At 37.4% G+C, this 27,968-nt stretch overlaps 2 protein-coding genes across 2 annotated transcripts; both read right to left on the bottom strand.

The window, feature by feature from the left end:
• Window positions 1-52: 52 nt before the first annotated feature.
• ATP6V0A2 (ATPase H+ transporting V0 subunit a2) lies at window positions 53-16,600 on the bottom strand. The gene is made up of 20 exons (XM_068654344.1): window positions 16,341-16,600; window positions 15,172-15,250; window positions 13,845-13,942; window positions 13,150-13,287; window positions 12,521-12,621; window positions 11,711-11,837; window positions 10,538-10,620; window positions 10,059-10,152; window positions 9,514-9,726; window positions 8,934-9,084; window positions 8,028-8,167; window positions 6,916-7,073; window positions 5,329-5,419; window positions 4,909-5,027; window positions 4,226-4,436; window positions 3,547-3,666; window positions 3,171-3,290; window positions 1,845-1,962; window positions 1,076-1,247; window positions 53-175 (listed from the first exon to the last, which is right to left on the bottom strand). The coding sequence occupies exons 1-20, from the start codon at window positions 16,455-16,457 to the stop codon at window positions 73-75; spliced, it is 2,553 nt and encodes an 850-aa protein (XP_068510445.1). The 5' UTR covers window positions 16,458-16,600; the 3' UTR covers window positions 53-72.
• A 448-nt stretch (window positions 16,601-17,048) lies between these two features.
• On the bottom strand, window positions 17,049-27,809 carry TCTN2 (tectonic family member 2). Its single transcript, XM_068654345.1, has 18 exons — window positions 27,641-27,809; window positions 27,217-27,330; window positions 26,848-26,921; window positions 25,579-25,774; window positions 25,251-25,351; window positions 24,813-25,009; window positions 24,457-24,586; window positions 23,713-23,848; window positions 22,949-23,014; window positions 22,183-22,311; window positions 21,453-21,530; window positions 21,074-21,154; window positions 20,575-20,686; window positions 20,075-20,178; window positions 19,512-19,668; window positions 18,712-18,837; window positions 18,128-18,216; window positions 17,049-17,339 (listed from the first exon to the last, which is right to left on the bottom strand). Exons 1-18 carry the CDS (start codon window positions 27,711-27,713, stop codon window positions 17,224-17,226), a joined length of 2,079 nt encoding a protein of 692 aa, XP_068510446.1. The 5' UTR covers window positions 27,714-27,809; the 3' UTR covers window positions 17,049-17,223.
• Between the last annotated feature and the right edge of the window lie 159 nt (window positions 27,810-27,968).

Here is a 27,968-nt window from a genome sequence, read left to right as displayed (position 1 = left end):
ATTATAAGGCAATCAGTGAAAAACACTGTCCTACTAGAACAATCCCAAACACTTCTGCTGACAGCAACCAAACTATGCCATATCATCTTTATTAAAATGTAAAGAAATGTGCTTAAAAGAGAAGGGCGTAAACTTGTATCCTCCACCAGTGTAGAATTTGTTCTGAAATTCCACCCTGAAACAAGATAAAAAACAGAATCTGGATATTAATCCAAAATGACCAATTGTCAAACAACAGAACTGTACAACACGAGAAACCAAATGAAACCAATCCTAATCCCATCACTTACGCTTTCTGTGCAGCTACTTAACCTTCCTATCATAGTCACAGGCAAATTTGATGTTTCTCAAGAGACTCAAACATACAGACATTCTGCTGTTATGGCTCATATCTCACTAAAGTCTTATTAATTAGTTTTTGAGTTGCTGTTAATTGTTTTGCCAATCTACAGTATCATGATGACAATACTTAGCAATGCAAATAGCTCTGTATCATGTGTTTATATTCTAAATGTCTGCTTTTTCTTACATTGTAAATTTTATCAAGTTTCAAACTAAATCCCTGAACCCACTCTATAATGTGGAACTCGTGATGTTGAGACTAAAAAGGATGAAAATATTTAAGGGTTGGCAGTCCCACTTTAGCAAGTTTTACTCAGATATAATGTTCTGAGTCAAATAAATAAAACAGACCAGAGCCATTCGGTGATATAGCCAGATGGAAACTTAAAATGTTTATCAAAGTGACTAACATTCTATGGTATGAAAAGCTAAAATACTATAAATCAAATGTCCTCATTCATATTTCACATAATAAACTCAATGTGGTAGAGGTCAATATACACCATAAGCAAATATAATATTTGAATGTACTGAAAGTATTCCTGAGGAATATTCACATTCAACTAACAAGCCATTTATTTGATGCAATTAGATAAAATCTACTAAAATAACATTAGACTATTTAACTTTACACTTATTAAAAAGTCACATAATATTTTGAAACAAAAATTCCTCTAAAGAAGCCGGTATACACTGTAGTGAGGTAAGTATAAAATGGTGAGTTAAAACTTACCAGTGAAGTCGTATAGCATGGAGAAAAGCAGAAAGCCCCTCCATTACCAAAAGAATACAAACTGTTAGCACAGCAAAAAAGGCTAGAACGGGGACTAGCAGTAAGACACCATATGTTGTATCCACACGAAGACCCACTCTCATCACCATTTGCCAAAGAACTTCTGATAGTTCTGGAAAAAAAAAAATCATAATTCATGTTGATACTGCAGACATCCACCAAGTGAGCTACTCTACTTGACCTGTATTGTATCTTAACCAGGATTACAGGATCTGCTGAGCATGGAAACTACAACCAAGTCTTCATGCTAACCCCCCTCCCCTTTTTTTTTTTTCCCCTTTTCCTTCAAGAAATACTTAAAGGTACATCTCAGTTTCAAAATAAGGTCTACTGTAGGCAACATTTTGCACTATGATATTAAGACTTCAGCAAGTTTTAAATACCTTTCAAACTGGTCAATTAAGGGAAGGTAAGAAATGGTACTGTGGACACTGATATACTATTATGTAACATTGTACCCAGATAAATCAACTTCCACACAGCCAAGAACAATCAATGAAAAATGTTACTAGGTTTCAAACAGTAAGTTACAATTTTAGTTTTGGGGCTTTCCATAGATGTTTATTAGTTTAAATAGTTTTTATTATTATTATTATAAAGTAAAATATAATTTCATAGTAGTATCACTTCAACAGGCCAGCCCCCCTCTACCTGGCATTAAAAATCAAAACAGATTTAAAATCAACCAAAAACCAACAAAAATACTTACGTGCATGAGCAAGACTTAATGCCCAGAGTCTCAGATACGAGGCTGTATTAGAAATACATCCAAGACAGTATTCAATGGTATGAATTGCTTGATTCATAAAAACATCTGCAAAATTAAACTAAAATATGAAAATACGTTTGTATTCATTTGAACAACATAGCACAGCATGAAAAAAAAAAAACATTCATCTGCAAATCTTACTATACAGAAAAATCCGTTAAGGGGTAATACACTGACTTCATATCAAATTTTAAAAAAGCCCCTGGCACGTTTAAGAGCCTCATTACAGAATAACCACCACCACAAAAAAAATTAGATGCTACAGTTTTCTAGTTAGTTTCCCTAATTACTTTGTGGACAGATGTATGCAAATTTATGTTTTCCACATGGAATATGATCTAATACTTGAAAAATAAAGGTAGTAAAACCAACCACATCTCCAATTCCTATTCTATTGATATCGCAAGTTTCTGAATCATTAAAATCAGCGTTAATTATTAGTAATACAAGTGACATAGAAGCATTTACGTTAATAATGAAAAATCTAAATTCATGTGTTTGTTGCTAGTAGAGCACCAAGCCTAATACCACTGCAAGTTTCAACTCCTTTGCAAGAAACTAAAACATTTTATTTAACCAAACAATTCTTCTATTTTCTACACATAGCAAGCAAAATTCTACTGCCCCCAGTGAAGTAACTACTACAGGTAGACCGCACACTCAGAAACCGAAGCAGTTTCCTTGCTTTAAAAATCTACATGACGTCAGTGGAAACAGTAAATACTTTTAAAGATTTGGCCAAACTAGATAGCAATAATAGCTAGGACTAGAAATTCAAGTTAATGTCTCCAAACCGCCATTAGAAATAAGCTTTGTCACATCTAATTTTCAACTATAAGAAGTTTTCTCTAGGTGGAAAGTCAAGGCTAATTAACAGGAAATTGCATAGCCATCTTCTTTCCTTAATGTTAAGAATCCATAAAAGCATACAGGAAAAAAAAGAAAATTTATACCACTTCTTCAATTAAAAAAAAACAAAAACAAAAACAAAACAACTCTAGTCTGATTCAAATAAAGCCCTCTTCATGTTCTCCACTACAGATAGATGTGGTTTGCTGTACCACAATCTGAACATATCAACAAATAATGATAAAATAGCAACAAACAAGAATACATTAATTGCATTCATGCATCAAGGTATTTGAAAAGGCTCAGCTGATATTCTTAGAAATTTCCATGGACTCAGTACACAAACAATCTTCTTGATTTTCAACTTCTCATTTGCTTTCAAGGACACACTAATTAGAAATTAAGTAAGATAGTCACCTCCTCTTCTTCCCCCTCTCTGTGACCACTGTCTGAATGACTGTTTCCTTCTTCCACATCATGAGATCGCAGCAGAGAAAGTTCTTCTTCACTCTCTTTTCGTATTAGCTTGTAGCCACTCTGCAAAATTGATATGCATCATGTCTGTTTGCTAAGTGGACTCTCAGTGTCAAAGTTTGTTTAAAGTAGTTGCAAGAAGTAACATTCCCAAAGGCAAAAATGACCAGTGTAGAGGAACAAAGCATTATCATACATTACAGTTGAGAATGTGCCATGTTGCGTAGAAGCATCTAGTTATGGACATTATTCTGTATGCCATATTACTAGCTCAATTTTTCTATACTGAAGAAATATCTAAATGTATCTCAATACTCACCCTGTACGTTCTAATGCCTCGTCTTCCACTGTGCAACCAATATAAATAAAGTGGTTTTCCAAAAAGCATTACGGGAACAGAAAGGAAAGCAATACTCAGTAAAAACCTCTGTAGACCAACCTGTTCATAAGTAGGAAAGAAAGAAAATTAGATCAGGTTCCAAAATCAAAATTAGTAAAAGCCTTCCCATTTTCCTTTAAAAAACTGTTTGAGCAAAATATGAGAAAAATACTACTGATATCAGTGGGCATGTGCTCCAATTTGAAAATGCATGTACGTGCAAGTATTTACTTAATCAGGCCCTTAAATGGGGTTACAGGCACCCGGCACCTTCAGGACTTGGTTCTAAGTTAATGCATGACTGATGCTCAGTGTACTAAGATTTATTTTTTTTTATTTTTTTTTTTTTTTAAGAGTACACAGGAAAGCATCAAAATCACAAGAATACTGCTCTGTTTTCTAGCCTCAACAATAAACTGGGAGATTTTGTTCTTGTTCTAGTAACATATTTTTACAAGTCACTACATAAAATCTTAAAACTAAGAATGAAAAAATGGTACCGTTTATTCATTTTCCCCTTAGTCTGATACATTCCCCTTCATAGGAGAACATGACTTGTAAAGAAGTTAACTGCACAGGGAACACAGAATCATCAGAAGATTGCAAGCACATTACTGACCTGCCCAGTATAAAAGACATCTGTTTCACCACCAGGAAACAGGAACATGTTAATAAACTCAATCAGAATGCTAGGAGCAGATGTAGAGTCCTCTGCAGAGTATGCTAACCACTTAAAGAAGATCATAAACACAAGGTAGCCAAAAATGCACATCATGAACAAAAGTTCAGGAAGAAAAACCAAATAAATATTGTACTTCTTCTTGAAATGCCTGAAAGATAAAAAAAAAAAAAAAAAAAGGGAAAAAAAAAGTTTTACCAAGAAAGGTCAGGATAAATATGGGGCCCAAACATGATTTCAATGAAACAGAACAGTGGTTGCACTTTTATGGAGAAGGATTAAAATTAGAATAAAAAAAATAATAATAATTTCTTCATATTCAGGAAAATTTAACCAGGTATTTCAGTGGAAATCAAGACCATATGAAGCATGTACTTGCATTTAACAAAAAGTAAAATAAGTTATCACATTTATCAGTCGCTTCAGATTTTTTGGCATAATACTGACCCATTACCTCATTTATGTAAAAGGAAATCTCCCTGTTACTGTCTTAATACATTTTTTTTATTTTTTTTTTTAAACACGATAATAGATCTTCACTTCTCTTGGCAGGTTAACTGTTATAATTCAAGACTTGACAAAAAGCATGTAATGACAATATTATCTTAACTTTTTGTACTTACAAGTGGTTAAACACCCCCAATACAACTCCAAACGTCATGTGAGCTACTCCAAAAATCACAGACATTTTCATTTTGAAAGAATTTAAAAAACTGAGACGGTTGCTTGCCAAATTCCAGATCTGAGGAAGAAAAAAGACAAAACACACATTTCAGAACAATGTAGTAACAGGAATAAAACAGTATTCTTCTTCTATTAGGACAGCATAATTCTACCTCAAAATGAAATCACAACTGAAGTCTGAGTTCTGTGAAAATAGTTAAGTCTTTCTTTGATTCATAAATGAACAAACATTTTGAATGGAGAGAAAAAACATACTATGGGGAAAAAAAAGAACTGTTTATCTTCCTAATATATATACCAAAGCCTAATTTAAAGATGAGTAATCATCACAAAGGAGAATTTAAAAGAATAAAACTAACCGGATCGATTCCAAAGGGATAAGCTCCATTGTATACACCAGTAACATTTGGATCCAGCGTTAAAAATTGATTAGACTTCAGATCCTCAAGACTGCAGAGAAAGAAAATCACAATCAGATCTAACATGGTTTAAACACTGTGGCAATGTATACCTTGCATTCTGCAGGACACTACTCCTGCTTTCCATAACTAAAGCATTCACCCAGATTCAGCCTGTAAAAGGATAAAGCAACTTCTAAGTACAAAGGATCCAGCTAGTAAAAATAACAACCAAAATCAAGGCTCTGAACCTGTGCTTAATTCACTGTCTTTAAAAGGAAAGTTTCTAGATTTTTTTAATTCTGCATTCCCCTAGAATAAAGCTTCATTGTAAAAGCTCCCAATTTGCTTTTACATAAAATTCACTAACAACCACTCAAAGGACTGCATATTCAAATGTAAAAGGGAAAAATAAGGTTTCCACTATAAGTTCAAACTTTTTAATTAACAAATTACTTCCTTTAACTAACAAATTACTTGCAACCTTGTCACATTTGAACTGAAGTCAGTAGTTTTGACTCTACTTTAAGCCACTTCCTGTTTTTGAAATGCAAGCTGTGAACATTTAAATACCAAAAGGCCTTAACACCCTAAAATAATAAACTTATCCCAGTTTATGTGATTCATCAGAACTACTTTTTCACAGCCTGCTTTATTTTTTTTGCGCTATCAAGAAAGGCTGTACATAGACTAATATTTGCTAGATAATTAATGTCATTGTACCTTTACAGTAGATACCCATACTTCTTGGCTAATTCCAGAACTGTATTCTTGGACAAGTTTCTCCAAAACTTGCCCTGTGTTTTCTATTTCTCTCAAAAACTTTGCTCTATTTTCGTTAGTTACAGCAGAACAGTTGTACACTTTTAACACTTTGAAATAAAACTGCTGGCTATCAGTAAATAAACATCCTGAACTAACCTCAAGAAGACCACAAGAAGAGATGCTGAACACCCCTAAGGAGCTTTAGACACTGAATTAACCCAAGAAATATTGCCTCTAAAATTAATGCATGTGAGCTCTTACCACCGATAATTATGCTAGCTGCAGTTTTTAATACAAGTTCCTAGCTAGCATAGATAGCATGAGGGTACTGCAACGAAATTTGGTCCAGGAGGAGACTGATTTTTATCTACATCTAATTATAAAAGTCTAGAAAATGATCTCGGTGACTGAGAACATGACAGCAAGATAACCCTATAAAGTAGTATTGGTAAGAGATTAACCTGACAGACCGACTGAATTATACATACTCCAATTCCAACAGCAGTTTTGGAAGAAATTGTGTACTCTGTGGATTTTCCAATTTAAGCAAACAATTTTATTTTGTTTCTAAATAACTACTACTGCTTTTTTTTTTATTTTAAGAGTAGATGAAACTTTAGAAGAAACTTAGTGCTTAGCTCACTAGCATTTGATAGTTTAACTAGATTTTGCTAGATTTCATTACTACTCTCAGTAAAAGGACAGCTAAAGGGCAAAAGGGTTAAACTGTTACAGGAAGTAGATTTGCTTTAATGATATAGCAAACGAAGGTATGCTACTCACCGCCAAACCTTCTGCTCAAACATTGCTGAAACATTCCATCCGGAACCAAATATATTTAATGACTTTGAAAAACAATCATTATAAATCAGTCCAGTGTATACAGAAAACAAACCCATCAATAAAATAACGTATCGGCCTTCAAATAACATTTTCATTATCTGTAAGTATTTAAAAAAAAGAAAAAAAAAAAGAAAACATTATTCATCATCTGCTATGTGAATTGCTATCTACACATTTCTAAAAGAAACATTTTTTGCCTCACAAAACTTCTAAAAAACTAAAAATTCTTGCAAATAATCTATAAATAGTATGAAGATCAATCAAAATGGAACAAACACCTTTTCTTTAAGCATCCAAATAAGCAATTTGCAAATACCAGTCACTAAATTACTGAGGTTCAGATCTCCACATTCGCAACTTCATGCCAAGAGATTTATATGCAGAGGCTGCATTAGGACATCGAGCTAGCAGCAGGTAGATTCAGAAAGACAACTTTGGTTTAAGGTGAATGCAGAGATTTGAATTTCCCATGCAAGCTCCCGTGACACAAACTGAGACTTTTCCCACTGGTATCCTTATACTAATTGAATAGCCTTTGTAAGCCACGTTTCTTCCCCTGGACTTCCCCTGGACTGTTTTTCAAGAAGTGAAGTTAATCTTAATTAAATATAATTCTAACAAGAGATGCAAGTGTTCCTGCTTTCCAAGTTTACGTCATTAAAAGATGAGATAAAATTAAGTGTTATTAATTTCAAACTACAGCTCATTTTCAGAAACAATAAAAGAAGGTGGAATTTGAAAAGCCATTTTCTCTTCAGGTTAGCCACTGTAATCCCATTCCGTAAAATTGACACATTGCTAAGTAGCCATAGCATAAGGAAACACAAGCCCCCTCTCTCAAATAAAAATAATAGTTTGTTAAAATTAATCTAAACAAGCATTATTAATCTTGACAAGCATTAATCTTGAGAAATATGGTAATTTTAAACATGTAAAATCCTAAAACAAAGAAAATACACATGCACTAAAAATATTACTTTCCAGAAACACAGTAACTATCCAATTGAAACTATCTTGCTGGTGGAGGTTAAGTTATTTATAATTTTCTTTACCTCATCCTGTGATCTTTGTAACCTAGGATGGTTTTCATACAGTATTGTCAGGAGTGCAAAGATGAACATCAGCAGACCATGCCCAAAGTCTCCAAACATAATGGCAAACAAGAAGGGAAAAGTGATGATGGTGTAGAGAGCTGAAATGGCAACATAACAGATTTCAGGCACATAGCACAATAGATGATGGTGGTATCTGAATTATGTGTAAGCAATTACAGTATTTTAACCTCTTGATTTGTTCAGCTTTAAGTTTGAAAGACATTTCACCTCATGCTAACAGACATCTCACCCACACCATAAACTTAACTCAGTTTAAAGCTTGCTTATCTAAATATACCCTTTGCAGTGACAACTCCACAGATGAGCTTCAGCTCACAATTCTATAATATATGAGAAAGTATATAATATATGAGAAAATAGTTATTTTCCACAGTTACTTTGACTCTGTAGTATAACTTACATTCTCCTGTAGAGTGTGACATGATACTCTCATACTCAAGATAGCTACAAAAATACATGAGGCTATTAAACTAATTGGGCCATACAACAAGCAGGATTTTTCAAGTGATGAGCTTGCACACTTGAGCAAGAACAGTAGCCATTACCAAGTTTTCTTCTTTTCCCTAAATATTTTTCTTATCCAAGGTAAGGTTTATGAAGAAATATACAATCATTACTGCTGTTTTAATGCTGAAATAATGCACTAAAATTAAATCCAATCTTACTGCTTGGAACCCCATTTGTACTTTTGATGAGCTACTGAGGTTTTCAAACAGCTACTTGTATGGTTGTCACTGTTTAGCCACAACTGGCGTCTAGTTGAGCAAGGTATTTAAACACACAGCCTTACAAAACAAGCAATAACGGCAGCACAGCTCACAGTTCAGATTCTGGAGGACCAACCTGGATTAACTTCTCCATAGTTTCCAACTCCATAAGCATCAACAATATTTTGGAACCCTGAGGTGAATTTATTGGTACGTATCAGAGTTGGAGGGGGTTGTGTTGTCGGGATGGTATTCATGAATGAAGAAATTGTGGCTCCACTCTTCCTCTAATTACAAGCAGAAAGAGAAGATACATTTATATGAAAACTCAGTTTATAATTTAATCAAAGTGAAAATGTTTTCTCTATCAACTGTTTCACTGATCTTGAAACATGCCTGAAGTAACCCTCAAATTTAACATTTATCCCTTTGTGCCTTTAAAAAAATAAAAATTACACTAACCTGTTCCTCTAAAAACACTAACATACAGTGTTCTAATCCTTACTTTATATGAAATACCAGATTTTAATAATTTTCTTATACAAAACACTAAAAAAGGCTCTGTCCATAAAGGAATTGTTTAATATGAGTACACAGAGACCAAGACCTGCCTGTGACTGATTTTCACCCTATTTTAAATTATTTTTTTCTTTCCTTATGCGTATAGTTAGTTGAAGACAGAAATTCTAACATCTGTGAGCATTCAGCTGACTTACCGAACCTTCCTCCAACGCATGGCGCAAGTTTTGCAGATCAGCCACTGGACACCAAACCTCAGCAATTAAACATTTATTTGTGACATCAAAACTGCACAAGTTGAGTACATGATAAATGGCTTTCATCTTCTTTACTTGGATAACCCACGTATAGATGGATTCAGATGCTTTACACAAAACTTGGCGTAAATAATCCTCAGTTTTTTGCAGCACCTTTGTCCAAGAAGAAAAACAAAAAACTTTCATTGAAAAATGTAGGAACATTTATGTTAACCACAGTAAAGCACTAAGTATTTGTTCAGTGATGAACCACATTTGTAGGAGGCCACGTTAAGCACTGCCTTCTGTTTTAGGCAGTAGAATTACCCTGAAGTATAGTAAATACTTGCAACACAAGACCATGGACACTACATAGGGTCAAGTTCAGATCCATAGCTGCAAACATTTTAGAAACATATTAATGTATTTAATACTGTGATACATTAAGTGATTTCCTATAGTGCATTAACTACAGCAAAGGGAATATACTATTAGAATTTACTCACAGTACGAAGATCCTGAATACGAACGTTTAGTCCTTCTACAACTGCTGTGCGCTCATCCATGGTATTTGGATAGGGATACACATGACAGTGATAGCTACAGAAACACAGAAGTCTGTACTTAATAACCAACCTAAAGAAAAATAACAGCCAACCCCAGGCCCTAGTGAAATCTGCATGTTATACATGCTGCCTAATAACCACAGACCAGATTCAACTCACAGTCACTGTTTTGCCAATACTTAAAAAGGATTGCAGATAAAATGACCCATACATTTATTTGTATGTGAGATAATTATAAAGCTAGATGCAACTGAGGGGCTAGGAAAAAAACAGATTTAACTTCAAAACCTTGCATGAAATCAATGTTTCCAAGGAAGGGGAGGAGGGGGGGGAAACAAAGAAGAAAACAATCCAGACATAAAGAAATTATATATTTTATTATATATATTATTTATATATATATAAAATTTACTTCTTACCAGTCACAAATCTTCTTAACTTTCTGGCCAATTTGTTCACCCCAATAGGACACTAAAAACACAAACCATTTTGTGGTTTCACCCTGAAAAAAAAAGGTTAAGTTGATGAAGTTTGCTTTTTAACCGACAACTCTCCTGTGCTGTACTTAATCAAATTTGTTATTTTACTATATAATTAGAAAAGTGTCAGTAGCATTAACATTCCACCATTTTAGTTAAGAACAAAAAACAAAAATTCAAGTGTACCAATATTTCAAGTTTTTTTTTTAGTAACATAAGCCTTGAAAAAAATTAAGTGTTACAAATTAGATGCAAAGCAAAATTTAAATTAATATTAGACAGCCATAGATGCTAATTTACAAAGTGAATTTGTAAGTTTAGAGAAAAATCTTCATAGACGGCTGACTATATTCCAGACTTTTTTCCTTAACTACTGAATGAATGAACAAATAAAAGGGTTATTAAAAGGTAATGGCCTGTATAGACCTGGTTAATAAATATCCAAGCAGGCATCTATGCCACACATTTTGATCAAGGTAGCCAAACAAAGACACAACTATTCCACAATAAAGTTCTGCAATAAAGGACAAGACATATGACGAGCAGCCAAGGTCACTTGGTTTGTTCAGCTGGAAGGACAGAAGGCTGACGGGAGGCCTCAAGGCACTGAGCTCTGCTCTCTGGGGACAGCGACAGGACCCAAGGGAACGGCATGGAGCTGGGACAGGGGAAGGTCAGGCTGGGCATTAGGGAAAGGTTCTGCACCCAGAGGGTGGTCAGGCACTGGGACAGGCTCCCACTCACAGCCTGATGCAGTCACAGCATCAAGCCTGCTGGAGCTGGAGAAGTGTTTGGACAACACTTTCAGACATGTGTTTTAATTTTTAGGTAGTGTTGTGTGGAGCCCAGAGTTGGACTCCATCATCCTTGTGGGTCCTTTCTAACTTGGGATATTCTGTGATCAAGCTGAGCCATGAAAAATTAATTGCTATTCTTAGAGTTATGATGGAATTGAGACCTCTAATTTTGAAGCCTTGGAAGTAATAATACTTGAAAAGGATTCTCTCTAAAGGCTCTAGGACATCATTTATATTCACTGCAGACCTGAGCAGCAATTCTTTCACATCATACAAAGAGAACAAACAAAAACCAATAGTTACAATGTTTACTCACTGTATCTGGATCTTCCAGACATTCATCCAACTCTGCATACGTAAGAATAGTATAACCTTTACAGACTCTCCACAGCATTTTTTCAAACGCTTCAACTTTTGCTCGATGAACTAACCCGGATATAAATCTATGGGGAAAAAAAAAAAACACATTTGAAAAATAAGTCAAGTTCCGTGAGTTAAAATCTCAGAGCACATCATCACTCCAGATCAGTCACAAGAATTTAATATCTGTCAACTCTAAAGAAGGAAGTACTACCCTATATAGGAACTAACCAATATATAAAATAAAGAGGCAATTTCTGTTTGGAAAACAGATGGATTATAAGTCTGAACAAACAACTAGAATATTTAATGCAATTTCTTTCTGCAGTAGTAAGGTTGTTAATTTTTTATTCAGTAAGGTACTCTAATAACGACATTGCAGGGAGCTGTGTCCCTATATCATTTTAAAGGCAAGTAGGCAATACCATTAATAATGTTACATTTACAACTGACTCAAACAGCTCATTGAAACACTGTGTGTTTATCCTGGAAAAACAGTTTGTATAGTAGAAGATGCTTTAAACACACACAAAAGCTTTATGACAGTATTCTTGGTGCAGACCTACTTATCCCTTTAAAGAATCCAGTTTTGTTTCAGAAATGCATTTGGGACACTCAGTCTAAAATGGTTTGGCTCATCTTAAATCACTGGAGTCACACAACATCCCATCCTGAGAAACCAGCCTGTTATTTGCAGCAGCTCATCCAGCAGTTTTGAAACAGCACACCATGACAAGCTGGCATACCTCAGCTGAACCATACCTACCCAAGCTTGGCACCCAGTCTATGCATGCAGTTATAATCCACAAATGGCTCGTTTTCCACAGATGGAAATTCTTCATAATTCATGTGTAAATGGGATTCATACTATGAAATAAAAGAAAGATCATTCACAGCATTCAGAAAAAAATATTTTAGTTCATTTATTATTCTATAGAAGAAAAGCTAATTAAGTAAAGTCTTTCAGTAAAACTACAAAAGCATTTCCTGCGTTCAATTCAGATAACAAAGATATCTTGGGATCTCATGTGAGTCACTCAGCAATTATAGTCACTGTTGCAAAGGTTACGTGATAAATTTCTCAGCACAATTTACACATCAAAATAACACGAATATGACTTCATCGTCTGCTGGCATCAGCAGTAACGTTCAGATGAATCAGAGAAATCACAAAGCTCCCAAGTTTCAGGGCGGCGTTTTGCTGTGGATATGCCTAATGCCTGCACATACAAGCACAAGTAGTTGTGAGCCAGGTTCTCTAGGTACCAAGCAAACAAATAATGTACGGTGGTGTAAAACCCAACAGGAAGTCGTGCACTTAACTACAAGCACTAACAGCACGCAACAAAACCATCACATGACACACAAATTATAGTCAAACACCACAAGTAGTACCTCTGCTGTTCTCCTGACAAACGTTTGTGTGACATCCAACATGCATGTGTATTCTGTCAGTTCAAGCAGATTTTTCCTCAACTTTTCTTTGTTTTTATTTACTTCCCTCAATTCTGTTTCCAGTTTCTGCAGCTGTTCCTGTTACATGAAATAAAAGCGATACAGAATTGGTTACAGAATTTCGGAAACCAGGAGAGGATGAATTTTAAGTAAGTTAATTTGGCTTAAAAATAGGAACTTCTCAATTTCTTAGTTAACTTAAGCTCCATAGATTTTCTTCCTCAGCCTGCCAAAGATCGCTTTGTATCAAGTATACTTGATCCTCCACTAGCATCCATTAAGTCTGTTGTTACGACTCTAATCTGTGTTTGAGCTAAGTAAGGCAGACTTGGAATTAGAACTTGGAGTGAGTCAGCTACCTATTCTACCGATAGAATTAGAGCAGAACAGAATGCTATTCAAAATTATAAGCACTCACAGGAAAGAGCACCGTGTTTCATTACACAACCAACATGGGAAAACAGAGTCTTGGGCATATAAAATTCCCACACACCCTGGAAAACATGGATGTTTATTTTTTTATTACTTTAAAAATTTGTTTATCTGTGTTTTTATATATTTATTTTTGTTTATTTATTTTAATTTATATTTTAAACTGAGAACAGTTCAGGCATCTGGAGTGTAAAAAAAATTACCTGGATTTCTAAAATGTGTTTCAGCAAGGGCGCAGGAGGAGCAACATCTCCTTCAGGAAGAGGAATATCCGCCTTTTTAATTTCTTGTACTAAATACCCTGGAGAAAAAAACACAATCAGAAATGAAACTGAAAACTGCACAGTTGATCTTCAGCTGTTATTGAGGGCAGTGATCACACTGCAGCATCAGGCCCTAATTATTTTATTAATTTATTTTGGCAACAATACACAAAGAGTCTTCAGGAAGAACACAAAGGAAGGATAAAGATTAGTGCTCCATGGAGAAAAAGAGCGACTTATGAAGTGCTAGCAACACCAAGACAGAGAGCACTGCTCCCTTGGGCATTTGTAGAAGTAAACTATCTTCAGGGACCGCAGACCGAAACTTTCCAAGCGCAAGCACTTTTTAAGAAGCTTTTGACTCTTCATAATACGCTACTTTCTGCTCCTAATGCCATCTGCCAAAAACTGATGCCCTGCTCAACATCCCATGTTTGGAATAAAAGGTGTTCAAACAAGGAGGCTTAAGAAACCCTGACAACGCCTGCAGCTCATGCTGGGCAGTGAGATTGCCACGATAGCTACTGGGATATTTGGCATGACCAGCACGTGGCTCTAATAAGAGATTTCAATAAAAGAATCTTTCAACAGCAGCTTTTCCTCTGGGTATGTTGAAGTAATCGGCATCCTGGCTGTAATGCTCTTCATGTTCTTTCTCTATTCCTTGACTATCATGTGAAAACGATTATTAGTAACTTAAAATGCTTTGGAGAGTGCTTGGAAGTTCAACAGCACTACATGAGAAATTTGGTTTTTCTTTTTAGTCAAGGGAATATCTAGAGTAACATTTCCATTTTCCAAGCAGCCCTGAGGCTGTAGAGTCTCTACCTGTACATGTATTGGAAACCTCACTGAACACAGCCCTGGAAAATGGGCTCTAGCTTACTCTGCTAGAGCAGAAGGTGGGACTAGGTGATCTCTAGAGGTCCCTTCCAACTTAAACAAACCTGTGATACACTCAAAGCTGACACAGCGTATGAATGCAGATTAAACAACATACTTGTATGTTCTGACCCAATTCAGCATTGCAGTCAAACAAGCCAGCTCTAGCTGCGAAGAGCTGCAGACACTCTATGTACTTGAGTGCATGCATTTTATTTCTTCACAGATATGAAAAACGTATAAAAGATTCCAAAACACTAGAATAGTGCAACACTAGGAAAAACAAGAAAAGCTCTAGCTGAAACCTCCACTATAGATTCTCTGGCAAAGTGAACTTTAATAAAGCCACAGATGAGATGAAAATAGGTATGAAAATAAAGCTCACCAAGTATTCTTTCCATTTCTTCACATTTCTTTACTTCATTCACAAATTTTCTCTGAAATACACTTACATTTGGGTTGAGCTGAAGAAGGATAAAATGCTTATTAGGTGATGAAACAAAAAAACACCACTAAAAAACACAGCTGTTTCTCTGACTCCATGGAGCCAGTTTTGCATGTACCGTGCATGCAAAACTTTCTACAAGCCTTCTCTTTCTAAAAACTGCTTTTCAGCTAGGAAGCTATTTTAAAAAAGGCAGAAGTCTTCAAATAGCAAGGTTTTACTAAAACAGAATGATTTGAGTAAAAAGAATGAAAGACACTGATAACAAACTAACTCAAGCCTATTGGAGAAACCACCCCCATATCAGTCCTACCATTTTAAGTTACTGCTTAAAGACTTCAAATAAAAAAGAACCTATCGATAAACATTTTTTTGCTATGCATTTCCATAAAATCTATTTGAAATGTTGAACTTTGACCAGATCTTTTTCCCCACTTTCCCATGAGTGTGCATTGTCTCTGGCTACACGTTCAACTTTAAAATCTGGACTACCTGAAATGGCGTCAGTGGCCTTTAAACACAAAACTCAAGTACTAATTCCTACAGGATCCTCCTACCCATTCTATTTGGTAATTAATTGTTATGTAAGTTTTCCTTACTAAGATTTTGTAACCTACGTTTATGAAGAATACCTGAGAGAAATTCCAAAGTCTCAGTCAGCAAGCAAAGATCATATAATTGCAATGAGACTATGCAGAAACAAAAGTTAATTATTGCCCAACCCATCTTCTATTAGCGAGGCACTCGCTTTCCTTCAAGGTGAACTGCTGCTCTGGGAACAAACTCATTTTACAGAGCAGCAGCGTGCGATGGTGAAGGAATGAGCTGACAGCACTGCGATGTTTCCATCGGTCTGTCAGTGGGGTGGCTGCACCTCCTGGCTAAGCACCTACAGACCGAGATCAGGGTGGCTTCAGGCGCAGAACAACCTCTCTGCAGGATGCTCCATCATCCCCAGAGCTTACAATACCCCTGTGAGGGGTGGGCTCGGGCCCTCCCCGCTGCCTCAGGAAGGCCGCGGCCTTTCCATCGCCCTCTTTTTCCCCCCCACACGGACCCTGCGCCCAGCCGGGGGTCCCCGGGGGCTGTTTCCAGCTCCCGCTACTCACGTCTCGGAACTCGGCCAGGCCGCGCTCGCCCACCTCGCTGAGGCACTCGTAGGCCGAGCCGCTCTGCAGGAAGAGCTGCGCCAGGCACAGCGGCTCCCCGCGGAACAGCGAGCCCATGGCGGGGCCCGGCTCCGAGAACGGGCTCCAGGGGAAAGGACCCGAGGGGAAAATGAGGTGGGGGGGAGCTCAGCGGGGCCCGGCTCTGCCCCGCGCTGCCGCGGCCATCGCGGCCCGGCCCGGCCCGGCTGCTTCCGGGGGCAGGGCCCCGAGGGGGCTGAGCGGGGAAAGGCGGAGCCGGGGGGGGGGGGGAGCCAAGGGGGTCCACGTGGAAGGAGGGGAAAGGAGAAAATAAAGGACTGGGAGGGGTAAAGGGGATCCTCTAAGCCCTGGTAAGCCCTGGGAATGTACCTGCGGGTGGCACAGTGGTTAATAACCGCAAGAAAAGCTGTAGGAAGGGTGTTGTGAGGGATAGGCAGCTCCAAGCAGGTGATCACCACATCAAATTACAGCCCCCCAAAAAACTGCCTTATTAGTGTCCTAAGGCAGCAATACTCAGTTCCTTGTTCCAGAAAGAGGTGTACACGCCAGGTTTACTTGGGTCTGCTGCCCCAGGGGCCCACCACACACCCACCCAGACTGATGGCCCCCAAGCCTGCTGCTGAAGCCAGCTCTGCACTCTTGCTGCACCAAATGCTCCAGAACCCAAAATTAATTCTACCATTTTCATTTTTTATTAGTACAACCAGTTTCCATGCATCCTACGAGCACTCATTTCATGCGTCTTTTAAGTGTTCATATAAAACGTCTGCAAAATACAATATCTGTCCATAAATTTTACAAAAATGTACTTATTTACAAAGTGTTTTTCTTTACATCAATTTTTCTAAATCAAAAAGTTATCCCTTACTTTAGAAAACCAAGGGTTACTCAAAATTGCTGCAATGAAAACAAGAAATGCCAGTGACAGGCCCTTAGCGAGACATTGGGAATACGGTTCTCCTGCAAAAAAAAAAGATAAAGTATAAGCACAAACAAGCTAAGCTTCAGTTTGGACATAAACCCACTGTCAGATACAGATTTAAGTATATACATAACCTGAATAAAATAACAGTATAAAACAAAGAAGATCCTTTGTGTTTATAAAATTTTGTACTTTGTAGAACTTGAGTCCCTGAAGTACAGGTAATAGACACGTGCTTCTGTCCATGCAGCTTTCAGAACAGAGTCCAAGTGCCTTTGATGCCCTCTGAAATGCCAGATACTTAATCTATACAGCCTCCCACGAGACATAATCCATCACAGTTGTTCACAAACGAAACTTCAAAGGTCTCTCTCTTACCAACATGGCAAGATTTTGCTGCAGCTTCCGTGGGCAGACAGAACAGCACGTACTGGCAAAATGAGAGTCTCCCTTCATGGGCAACAGCCCACATTAATGCAATGCCACAATTACCACAAGACACAGAAAAAGAACCCTATCATAAAGCAACGTTTTCTCTAGAAAGCATACCTCCCTCCCAACTGTAAACAGGCATGAAAAAGAATCTGTTGAACAGATGCTCACAAAATTTCAATCAGCAAAGCACTCTTGCAGTTATTTTTCTGCAAGCATAACTAAGAAATTAATGCATTAGTAAGAAAGAAATATAATCCGACTTTTGGAGCACATTTTTGAAATTCCAATTTCCTACTACAAACTATTATTTCAGAAAAAAATCCACACATTTAGTTATGTTTCAAAAAAATACAGCCAGTTCATGGCATTCCACGTTGCTTATTATTCTTACCTGTGTAGAACTGTGTCACTGGATAAAAGAGTTGTGGCCAGCAAACATCATTTCGATTGCAGTCAAATTCTGTATAATTAATCTGAAACCTGAAAAAACATGTCTATTACCTACAATACCACCAGAACACTAGGACAAATAGAAAAAAAAAAGAGTTGGAAAAGTGGCCAGGTTACACGAAAGAAAAAAAAACACAAGCTTCTAGTTCCTCTAACAAAACAGAAGCCCCTTTTTATTCCCTATCTGCCATTTTTAGCCAGGTGTTTCTTTTTGTGATGAGCAAATCTTCAGGCAATAGTTTAGAAGCCTCACACAACAATCTCTGCTCACTCAAATAAAAGGCACGGATGCTTTCTGCCAAAACCAAATGACAACTTGGCAGAGTAATTTACAGGCCTTCCCACACTGCATGCTTCTGGGGAGATCCTCACCTACAAAACTGTTACTCAATAAATATTAGAAGCAGTCCTTCATGCTCTGTACTCCAGCAAACCAAAATAACCTTTTGATCAATGCATTTTACATTACATCTGCTTAACTTAATGACAAGTTTGTGTGTTGTTTTTTTTAAATACAAGAATTACCTTGTCATTGGAATCGGTGGCTGAGCTGGCACTTTGATGAACTGAACAGAAGCAGTGATGGGAAGAAAGCTGACAGTGTTTTCACAGGTAAGCCCACACTGGAATTGCCATATGACAGTCGAGTAACTGTAAGAACATGAATAACATTACCAAAAGGCTGTAAAGTGGAAATGCAGAGCCTAAACATAACCATAAAAGGACAAAATACACACTATTTTGAAGGAGGTTAATGATTGATGGATTTTCAACACTGTGCAGAGGGAGAATGTGCAAAGGCTGGAAAAAGAGGTAGATTGTGTTCAATCTATTTATTTGATTTGTATTGACTTAAAAAAAAAAAAAGTGTTTGCAATATTAAACTCCCCCATTTCAGGAAAGAAGAAAACATTTACCACAGCTCTCAAGAAGCAGCTCTTCACTAGGGTAAGGCAAAACATAAGACATTTGTTTTGTTATCCTTTCCACCACAACAAGGAATTAAAACATACTTCTGATGGAATGCCCTGCATACGCCTATTACTGGCGGCAGCAGTATTTTTTCTTTTTTTATACTTCAATGAAGCACAAAGATTGCCTGCTGATCACCATTTATTTTTTTTTTTAATTTCAGGAGATTGAAAACCTAAATTTCAGCCTCTGGTTGGGTTCAAAAGAATTTGTGTTCCAAATACAAGTAAAAGGCATGTAAAAATTGGAAATAATATGTATGTTTGTAAAATTTAATCTGAGTATGACACATAAGTGAGTCTCAAAATTAAACATTTATTTATCAAATAGCCAGAGACACAGCTCTGTTCTACCTGATCTGCACAGCGAGTATCTCTTGACGGGCAATCCCTTGTACTGCACCCACATCCGCAAAAATTATGCGAATATTCAGATTTGCAGGAATATCTGGACAAATGCCTTTCAAGTTTCCAGTGCTCACACTTGTATTAGGATTAAATGGATCAAGACCTGTGGAAGAACAGAGTTAAATGAAAATATTATAGAAAATATTATCTTTTCAGTAATTATTGTCACATTCCAGTGAAACATTGTTAACTGTCCCACAGGAATACAGCAAAAACATTTTTTCTGTATAAATATACATAAAGGAATAGTTTATCCACAGAGAACTAAAAATACCAAGTTATTATATCTACTGATTGACAGTTGTAAACATCTTACTACGGTATACATATACATGTGAAGTTATGTGTGTGTGTGCACGAATTTATACGTGGATGGCTAGATGGATCCAGACACAGATCAGTATCTTCAGGCACTTGACTTTACATTTGGATTCTATTTTGAGATGATCATACTACAAGAGCATATTTTAAACATTTAGACTACAAATAACAACATAAACCTCACTTACGTATAATTTCCACCCAGTCATTTACATCACTGTAACTTGAATTGCTCCTCTTTCCAACATGAGTAGCTTGTATTAATGAATTCAATCTTTCAGTTACATTTCCTCTGAAAATAAAAACATTATATATTAAGCAAAAAGTAAATCTATAGTGTAAACCACTCTGGGTTACAGTATTATTATATCATAACATCAGTTTCCTCAGAAAGATGCTATCATTTAGTTAAAACAAGCTTCAAGTATTGAGTTATCTGCTAAAGGTACAAAATGACAAAGTATCCCACTCCAATGTAATCCTCACTTGAATACGAGGAAATCTGAGTGAAACAATTTTTATAATCTTAACCACAAGAGATTTTTATGATCTCAACCACAGAAAGCTGAGATGTATGCAAGAACATTTAAAAAGAACGTATCAGTGTTGATAGTAGAAACTTGTAGAAAATCACATAAGGAGCAGCAAGAGGGATACAGGGAAAAACAACTAATCTTGTGTAGCTCACCTTAAAAGTGTGCAGTCTTCATTAATACCAACTTCTAGTATGCATCCAGAGTAGGAATCTAATCCAAACAAAACTGGTGTATCAATTGCTGATGTACATAAACCTCTCCCAGCTGTAAATCAAAAACATATTATTAGAGGTTTCTCGTATTTACCTTTTCATCTCTAGCTTTCAATTTTGTGCAAAAATATCAAGTATTAGGATGCAAAACACTAAGTAGTATAATTCAAATAGATTCAAGTCCGTTCAACTGGAAATATTGATATTAAATTCCATTGCAATTGTCTCCTTTGCAATATGTTTGGATACCTAAAGTACATTGTACTCACTAACACAGGTACTTAATACAGGCTTTCTCAATGAAGTTTGAATGAAGGCTACGAAATAGTCTAGAAAAAGCAAAATTTGGCTTAGAGGAGGTTCTGAAGTAAAATATGGACAAAATAAAAAGCATTTTAGCAGTAAAAGAAGTTGAAGTTGCAACCTTGCAAGTCAGTACCTGGCTGAAAAATGTTTAGGCTGCCAGAAGTATCAGAAGCATTCATATTTGCAGTTCTCACTGGTTTCCCAACTTGATAACCTACATGTAGGAGAAATTGCAAACATTTTGTAAGAATCTACAAGCATTGACGTTGTTTTAATAATACATATCATCAGTCTTACAGTAAACGCTTTTCCATTACAGTAGCCTCACTTAAAATAATCAATGCTTAGCCTAAAAGCCAATCACCACTATTACAACCAACAGTACAATGAAGATAGGAGAGTGAGGCTAGCAACATAACAAAGTATGAAAGAGGTATAAAATATGGTCACTGATGATGGTCAGTCCAGGACAAAAAAATATTAATTTAAGAAGCAAAATAAAGAACTAATACCTGGATTCCCAGACAGTTCTTCTGCATTATTACTCTTCAAACTTACAAATTTGGCTGTGAATCTCTGCGTCAGTATTTCTGGTAAAATAAAAAAATGACTTTACTTTTAAATAAGTAAATTAACAAGAAGTATTCTGTTCAACTCTATATAGGATGCAAACTTCCACCCTTCATTAGTAACATAAGATTCAAAATAATAGAAATTAATAGAAATCAGACCCATAAATTTTCTTCCAGAATCCAAAGGAAATTCTTTTTAAGCAGAAAAACTAATTAAGACAGTCTATTAAAGAATTTTCATGCTGCAGAAAAAAAAAAAGTGTTGTCTAGCCTGGAGAAAAGGAGGCCAAGAGGTGACCTCATCGCTCTCTATAACTTCCCGAGGAGGGGAACGAAAGAAGAATCTCTCTGGTAGCCAATGCCAGGATGCATGGGAATGGCACAAAGCTGTGCCAGGGGAGATTCAGACTGGATGTTAAGAAAAAATTCTTCACTGTGAGAGTGGTCAAACACCAGAACCATCTTCCTAGAGAGGTGGTTAATGCCCCATGCCCGTCAGTCTTCAGGAGGCATTTGTACGGTGCCCTTATTAATATGCTTTAACTCTTGGTTAGCCCTGAACTAGTCAGGCAGTTGGACTAAATGCTCTTCGAAGGCCCTGTCCAACTGAACTATTCTATTATATTCTATAAAAGTAAGTGAAAAATCTGTAAAAGAAGTATCGTGATACCTCCATCACATAAACGTCCAAGGAAGACTGTTACGTTTATTCCCTCTATGTTCTCATCTTTGCCAATGAACGTATAATTCTCTGCGAACGTTACATTTTGACACAAAACCTCAGTAGTAGGAAGGCTTTCTGCAGAAGAAAATAAAACCACACAATTAAACGCATTGTTAATTAGAAAGCTGTATTATAAATGAAGAACACCTTAAAAATCTCTACCAAAGTTCTGGAAATTATAACATTGATCTTTTAGAGAATTATTTTACTGTTTAAGTCCCATCATATAAGGTCAGAATGCTGCACTTACAGCACAGTCCTCTGGATTATCAATGTTTTAACATCTGTAGTTGCAAGTCCTTTCATAGCTAAGCCTCAAGAGCCCAGCACTGGGCTTTATTTCATCAGTTGATGGGGCTCTCTGGACACAGGACTCCCTCTAATTTCATCTCATCCCTCTAAGAGGAACGTAACTGCCCAGAAAAAACAAACACACCAGCTTGGTTTCAACACTTCATCTGTGCTGCGGTACACACACACCAACTGGGAGCCACTGTTCTACATCAAAGAGCTGCTTCACTGACTGAAAAAGGTCCCTAAAGAGGCACAAGAGCTCACACAGACCACATGCCCTGCCACTTATTTATTTGAGTACTAGAAGACATACAAGATCCCTCCTAAAAATCAATGCAGGTAAACATTTTAGGCATCAAAATCAACTGTTTCATCCAGGTTCGGTAAGAAGTGCACTTATTAAACGGAAGAGACATACCGCTTTTAGCAATGAATTTGCCCATGTCAGCGATGGTCCTATAGATCACATTTTGTTGGATGAAGTCTGAGAATAAAAAAAAAAACACTGCAGTAATCCTGACTAATAGATAGTATTTTCACATCCAAGGTACAATCATTTTTATTATAGAAATGGAGCAGAAAATTATTTAGAAAATTACTTTTGGTAAAGGACCAAACTGTTTATGTATTATGAGCGCATAGCTAATTATCTCTGGATCTTACAAAGGTAGTATAGATTAAAAAATTAGACAACTTAATTAGGCGGTATAAAATAAATTATCTTCATGCTGTTAATAATGCCATCTCGAACTCCAGAAAGACGCTTCCTAAGTATATGCTTTGTTAATGCAGAAAAAAGCACCTCTCACCAATTCTAAAATGATACTGCACCCTTTTGACAGAAAAAGGGCTCTGCAACAATTGCAAAACAACAGCAAGAGATGCTTTATTCTGTCATGTGTAGCCATACTCAGTATGAGTCACCAGAAACAGACAATGGGATTGGCTTTTGTTTCCCGTTTATTTCTTATATCTTAAGTCCTGTGTAACTGTGGGAATCTTGTTAGAAGGCTGTACGAAATCACCCCAAATGCTGATTAGAACATCCCCAAATGCTGAACTACAGCTACCAGGTATCAATGATATTACACGTAGCTGACATGTCAGAAGTCCTCTGGTTTCTTTTGTTCTATCAGCTGTGAAAACATACAACACATTTCTGTTAGGGTTAATGCAACATACCTCCTGTACCACTGTTTATTCTCACATCATGGGGCAGTCCTTCTTTGTAAGATGTTAGATCAGTGAGGCACTTAACATCAATGTCATGAAGATAAGCTACAGGGGCATTTCCAACACACTGCCCCGCCATGGATTGCTGCAGGTAATTCAACAGAAATATGTACATTGGGCTTTTTTCTTGGTTTTCATTTTAAAACTATTTGTCAGTGAAATGCTCCAAATATGTACTACAGCCATATATGACTGACAAACAAGTGCTCTGATGTTATCAAAACATCACAAAAGAGGTTACAATTTAAAATGGACAGCTTTCAAAATAGTTATAATGCACAGTCCAGCTTCATCTCAATTTGTCAAATTAATTATAACTAACAAGCCTCTCTCTATAATGCAGAAGGAATTAAAAGAATACAGCCAGATGAGACAAGGGGAAAACAACTATAGTACTCCATAATATAACAGACAAGTAACATACAGAAATATGATAAGCCATAAACTACTGATTGGGGTGCCAAGCTTGTTTTTAGCTCTTGAAATAATTAAAACATTACCATTTTGGGAGTTGGGTAGGGAAAACAGGAAGGATAATGTTCTTTTTAATAATGATTTTGTGCTAGGTGAAAAATATTTTTTACCAGTTCAAAACAGCAAGTTACAGAATTTGGTTACAAAGACGTAAGGAATGTGATAGAGAATGCCAAACAAGCCAAGAGGAATCAGAAGCCCTAAACAGGACATGATTACCTGAGGGATGGTAAAATACTCATTTTCTTCTGTCATAATTGGATCTCCTTGACTGTAACCAGTGAAAACTTTCGCATGAGACGTTTGTAAAGGGATCTTAAATGAAGGAACTCTTGGTGTAGAGCTGCAACTAAGTTCAAAAATTAGACAATTCTTTACTCCCTATCTCATGCAAATAATTATACAACTGCTCTCAAATACCATGTTTTCATATAGTACCAATTACATTTCCACATTTGCATTTAAAGTTCACACCTTAAAATTCCAGTTTCAAAATAGCTTTCATTATAAAAAACAAGTTACAGTTTCAGTAGCACAGCTAATGCATGTGTTGAGAAAAAAAAAATAAAACTTACATAGAGCCATGATAAAAGTAGCCAAGAAATGGTGTATTGTTAAGAGAAGACTGCACGCAAAGGAAGGGAAACCAATCAGGAGTATATTCATCTGTCTCTGTAGAGCACAGCTGATTAAAAGGTGGGTTTACATCCCCACCAAACACGCCAGTGAAACATGATTCATTGAATAACTGCTTCAAATCTGGTGTACACTCCTGAAAGGGAAAACAGCAGTCACTTTTTAGCTCAGTAATTGCATTACCGTAGCCATTACAGCCTACTCACAGTTAAACAAACCAGGTTTGTAAAGAGATGTGTTATATACTATAAGAAATACCAGAAAACCCAGACAAGCCCTTCTTCTAGCTTGAAATATTCAGTACCTCTCCTTCTCCTCACTTTCCCCAGAGCCTAGAAACTTTGGAAACATTTCAAAGTTTAGTATGAAATAAGTACCTGATCACAGCAACAACGGACATCACAAGCTCCATCTGTCAGGTCACAAGGACAAGGGCCCAAGGGCTGAAACACCTGGTTAGGGATGACAGATGCATCTTCTAAAAAGAATTACAAAAAGTAAGAGACAAATTAAACCACATGAACTAGAATCCCAAGAAGTAGGCCCTGCACATTACAGTTTATTCCAACCATGTATAAATCCTTTGTTAAATTTTATTAACAATTACAAAGGATCAATCATTGCTGCTGAAGTCCCAGATTTTCTTTTTTCATATATAGAGGAAAAGAAAATACTATTTCTTCTTGAGCATATCTAAACACTTACCTGACACATTTCCTGTAAAGGAAGAGTTGGCATATATTTCAGCTTGAATCAGGAGATGTGCCAGTACCACCGAATCATGGCAAGCTAAAACCTGAAGCGTTTCCAGAACGCAGAGAGGGGCTGTGCAGCAGTCAGTGGCATTGGGCAGACACAACTGAAGATTTCTAGTCAAGTCTATGATCACTTCGGATGTGTCCTGAAAAACGCAGAATAAAGTTTGACAGATATGACAGCTTGTATTACATTGCTCTTATTTGTATCACTCATCAGTTCCCGAAAGAGAAGTTTCAGTACCACGTTGTCAGCGCCACAATGCAATGATATTATTTCAATATAAAAATCAGATGTTTGTTGAAGTCAGAATGACAAAGGGTATGCTACTGGAATATGCAAATAAAGCGAGTATATTAACTGTACATGGAATTGTAAGGAATCCGTGCAGAACAAGTTCCCTCAGAAATTGCACACATAGCTTTAAAGAAAAGAACAAATAACTAAAACAGTAAATTTCATTTTTTATAGCTACCTTCAGCTGAAGGTTAAAATGACTACAGAGTTGACAAAAGCCTTAAAGAATTATATGTAATGTAACCACTGCTGAAGACAATTGTAATAGATGTGGATGTTCTAGAGCTCATGCTATATAAAAATGCTGTTGTGTTACCAACTCCTTCCAGTAGATCTCTAACAGTCTTGAACAATAGAATCATTAAGGTTGGAAAAGACCTCCAAGATCATCTGGTCCAACCATCTGATACCACCACTATCACCCACTAAACCACGTCCCTAAGCACCATGTCCAACCTTTCCCTGAACACCCCCAGGGACAGTGACTCCACCACCTCCCTGGGCAACCTGTTCCTTTACCTGACTGCTGTTTCTGAGATTTCTTTTAATTTCCAACCTGAACCTCCCCTGACGCAACTTGAGGCCATTCCCCCTTGTTCTATTGCTAATATCTGTGAGAAGAAACCAACCCCCATTTCCCCACAACCTCCTTTCAGGTAGTTGTAGAGAGCAGTGAGATCTCCCCTGAGCCTCCTGTGCTCCAGACTAAACAACCCCAGTGCCCTCAGTTGCTCCTCACAGGACTTGCGTTCCAGGCCCTTCACCAGCTTTGTATGTCAAGCTATATCAAGGAAAAACGGCAAGGGCAAGACACGCAAACCAGGCTGCTAGTAAATTAACATTTTGTTGACATTTCATTAGCCCTTAACATATGATAGTCCAATCCTTCCTATTTTAGGGAGGAATCAGTATTTTACATACCACACCAGGTGTTACGCTCAAATTCCAATGACCAGCTGTTTTACTTCCACTGCAATTTGAAACTTGCAATTTTCCTATATTAAAATAAAAATATATACTGTGTTTTCATTTAAAAAAGACTGAAAAGAATGAGTAGTAAATTTAAATTTCTCCCGTGGCTTCAGGTAGGCACATCCTTAAGCTCAGCTGACAAGCAGACAACAGAGGACTAAGGGCTTAACTAGCAGAAGTCCTTAGGAGTTAATATTTTAGTAACTGTTAAAGTAGTAAATTAACTTGTATTGCTCCAGTAACTTTAGAAGGAAAAAAAAAAAAAAAAAAAGAATTTACATGCTACTTGAGGGGGGGGGGGGGGGGAAGCATTCTTACCTGTCTCTTCATCTATAGGATTTAAAATTATATAAAAATTAACTCCTGAAGAATTTCCATGAAAAAACGAATTAACTCTTAGCCCAGACATATGGATAAACGAAGGCTGAAACACTAAAAAGAAAAAAAAGGGGGGGGGGGGGGGGAACACATCTTAATACACACAGAAACTGAAAAACGCACTACCTGTAAGATGCATTCATGTCTCACATTTAGGCTTCTTACACCCTGCCATACTTTAAATTGCCACAAAAGTCACAAATTATCCCGTGCTGCCTACCACAGGACTGTATTTACATTGTGCACGTCCCCATGCCACCCCTCGGGGGCTCCGTGCCCTCCCGCCCTAGCCCATCGCCAGTCAGCCGGGGAAGGTCCCGCTCCCCTCCCCTCAGCAGCCTTCCCCTCGCCCCCCGGCACCCACCGGGCTGCCCAGCCCGCGGTGCTGCCGCTGCCATCAGCAGCAGCAGCAGCGCCCCGAGGCCCGCTGCCACCATGGCGTCAGGGTGGGCCCCGCCGCCGAGAAGCCGGGCGCCCGGCCGCCATTTTGCGGCGGCAGCGCGGCGCCATGGCAACGGGAAGGGGCGGGAAGGCGGCCTGGCCCTCGGCACCTCAGGGCGGGCACCGCAGCGCCGCCACCGGGACGAGGCCGGGCCCGGGGTTCCTCCTGACTCCTCCACAGTGATGTCCTCCCTGCCCAAGCCTCCTCTGCTCTTACACAGTGGAATTGTAACAAGTCCGTGTGGCTCACC

This window comes from Anas acuta, chromosome 17 (genome assembly GCF_963932015.1).
Source record: "Anas acuta chromosome 17, bAnaAcu1.1, whole genome shotgun sequence".
Taxonomy (NCBI): domain Eukaryota; kingdom Metazoa; phylum Chordata; class Aves; order Anseriformes; family Anatidae; genus Anas; species Anas acuta.
Note: the sequence above shows the minus strand (reverse complement) of the source record. Positions and strands in the feature narration are given on the sequence as shown.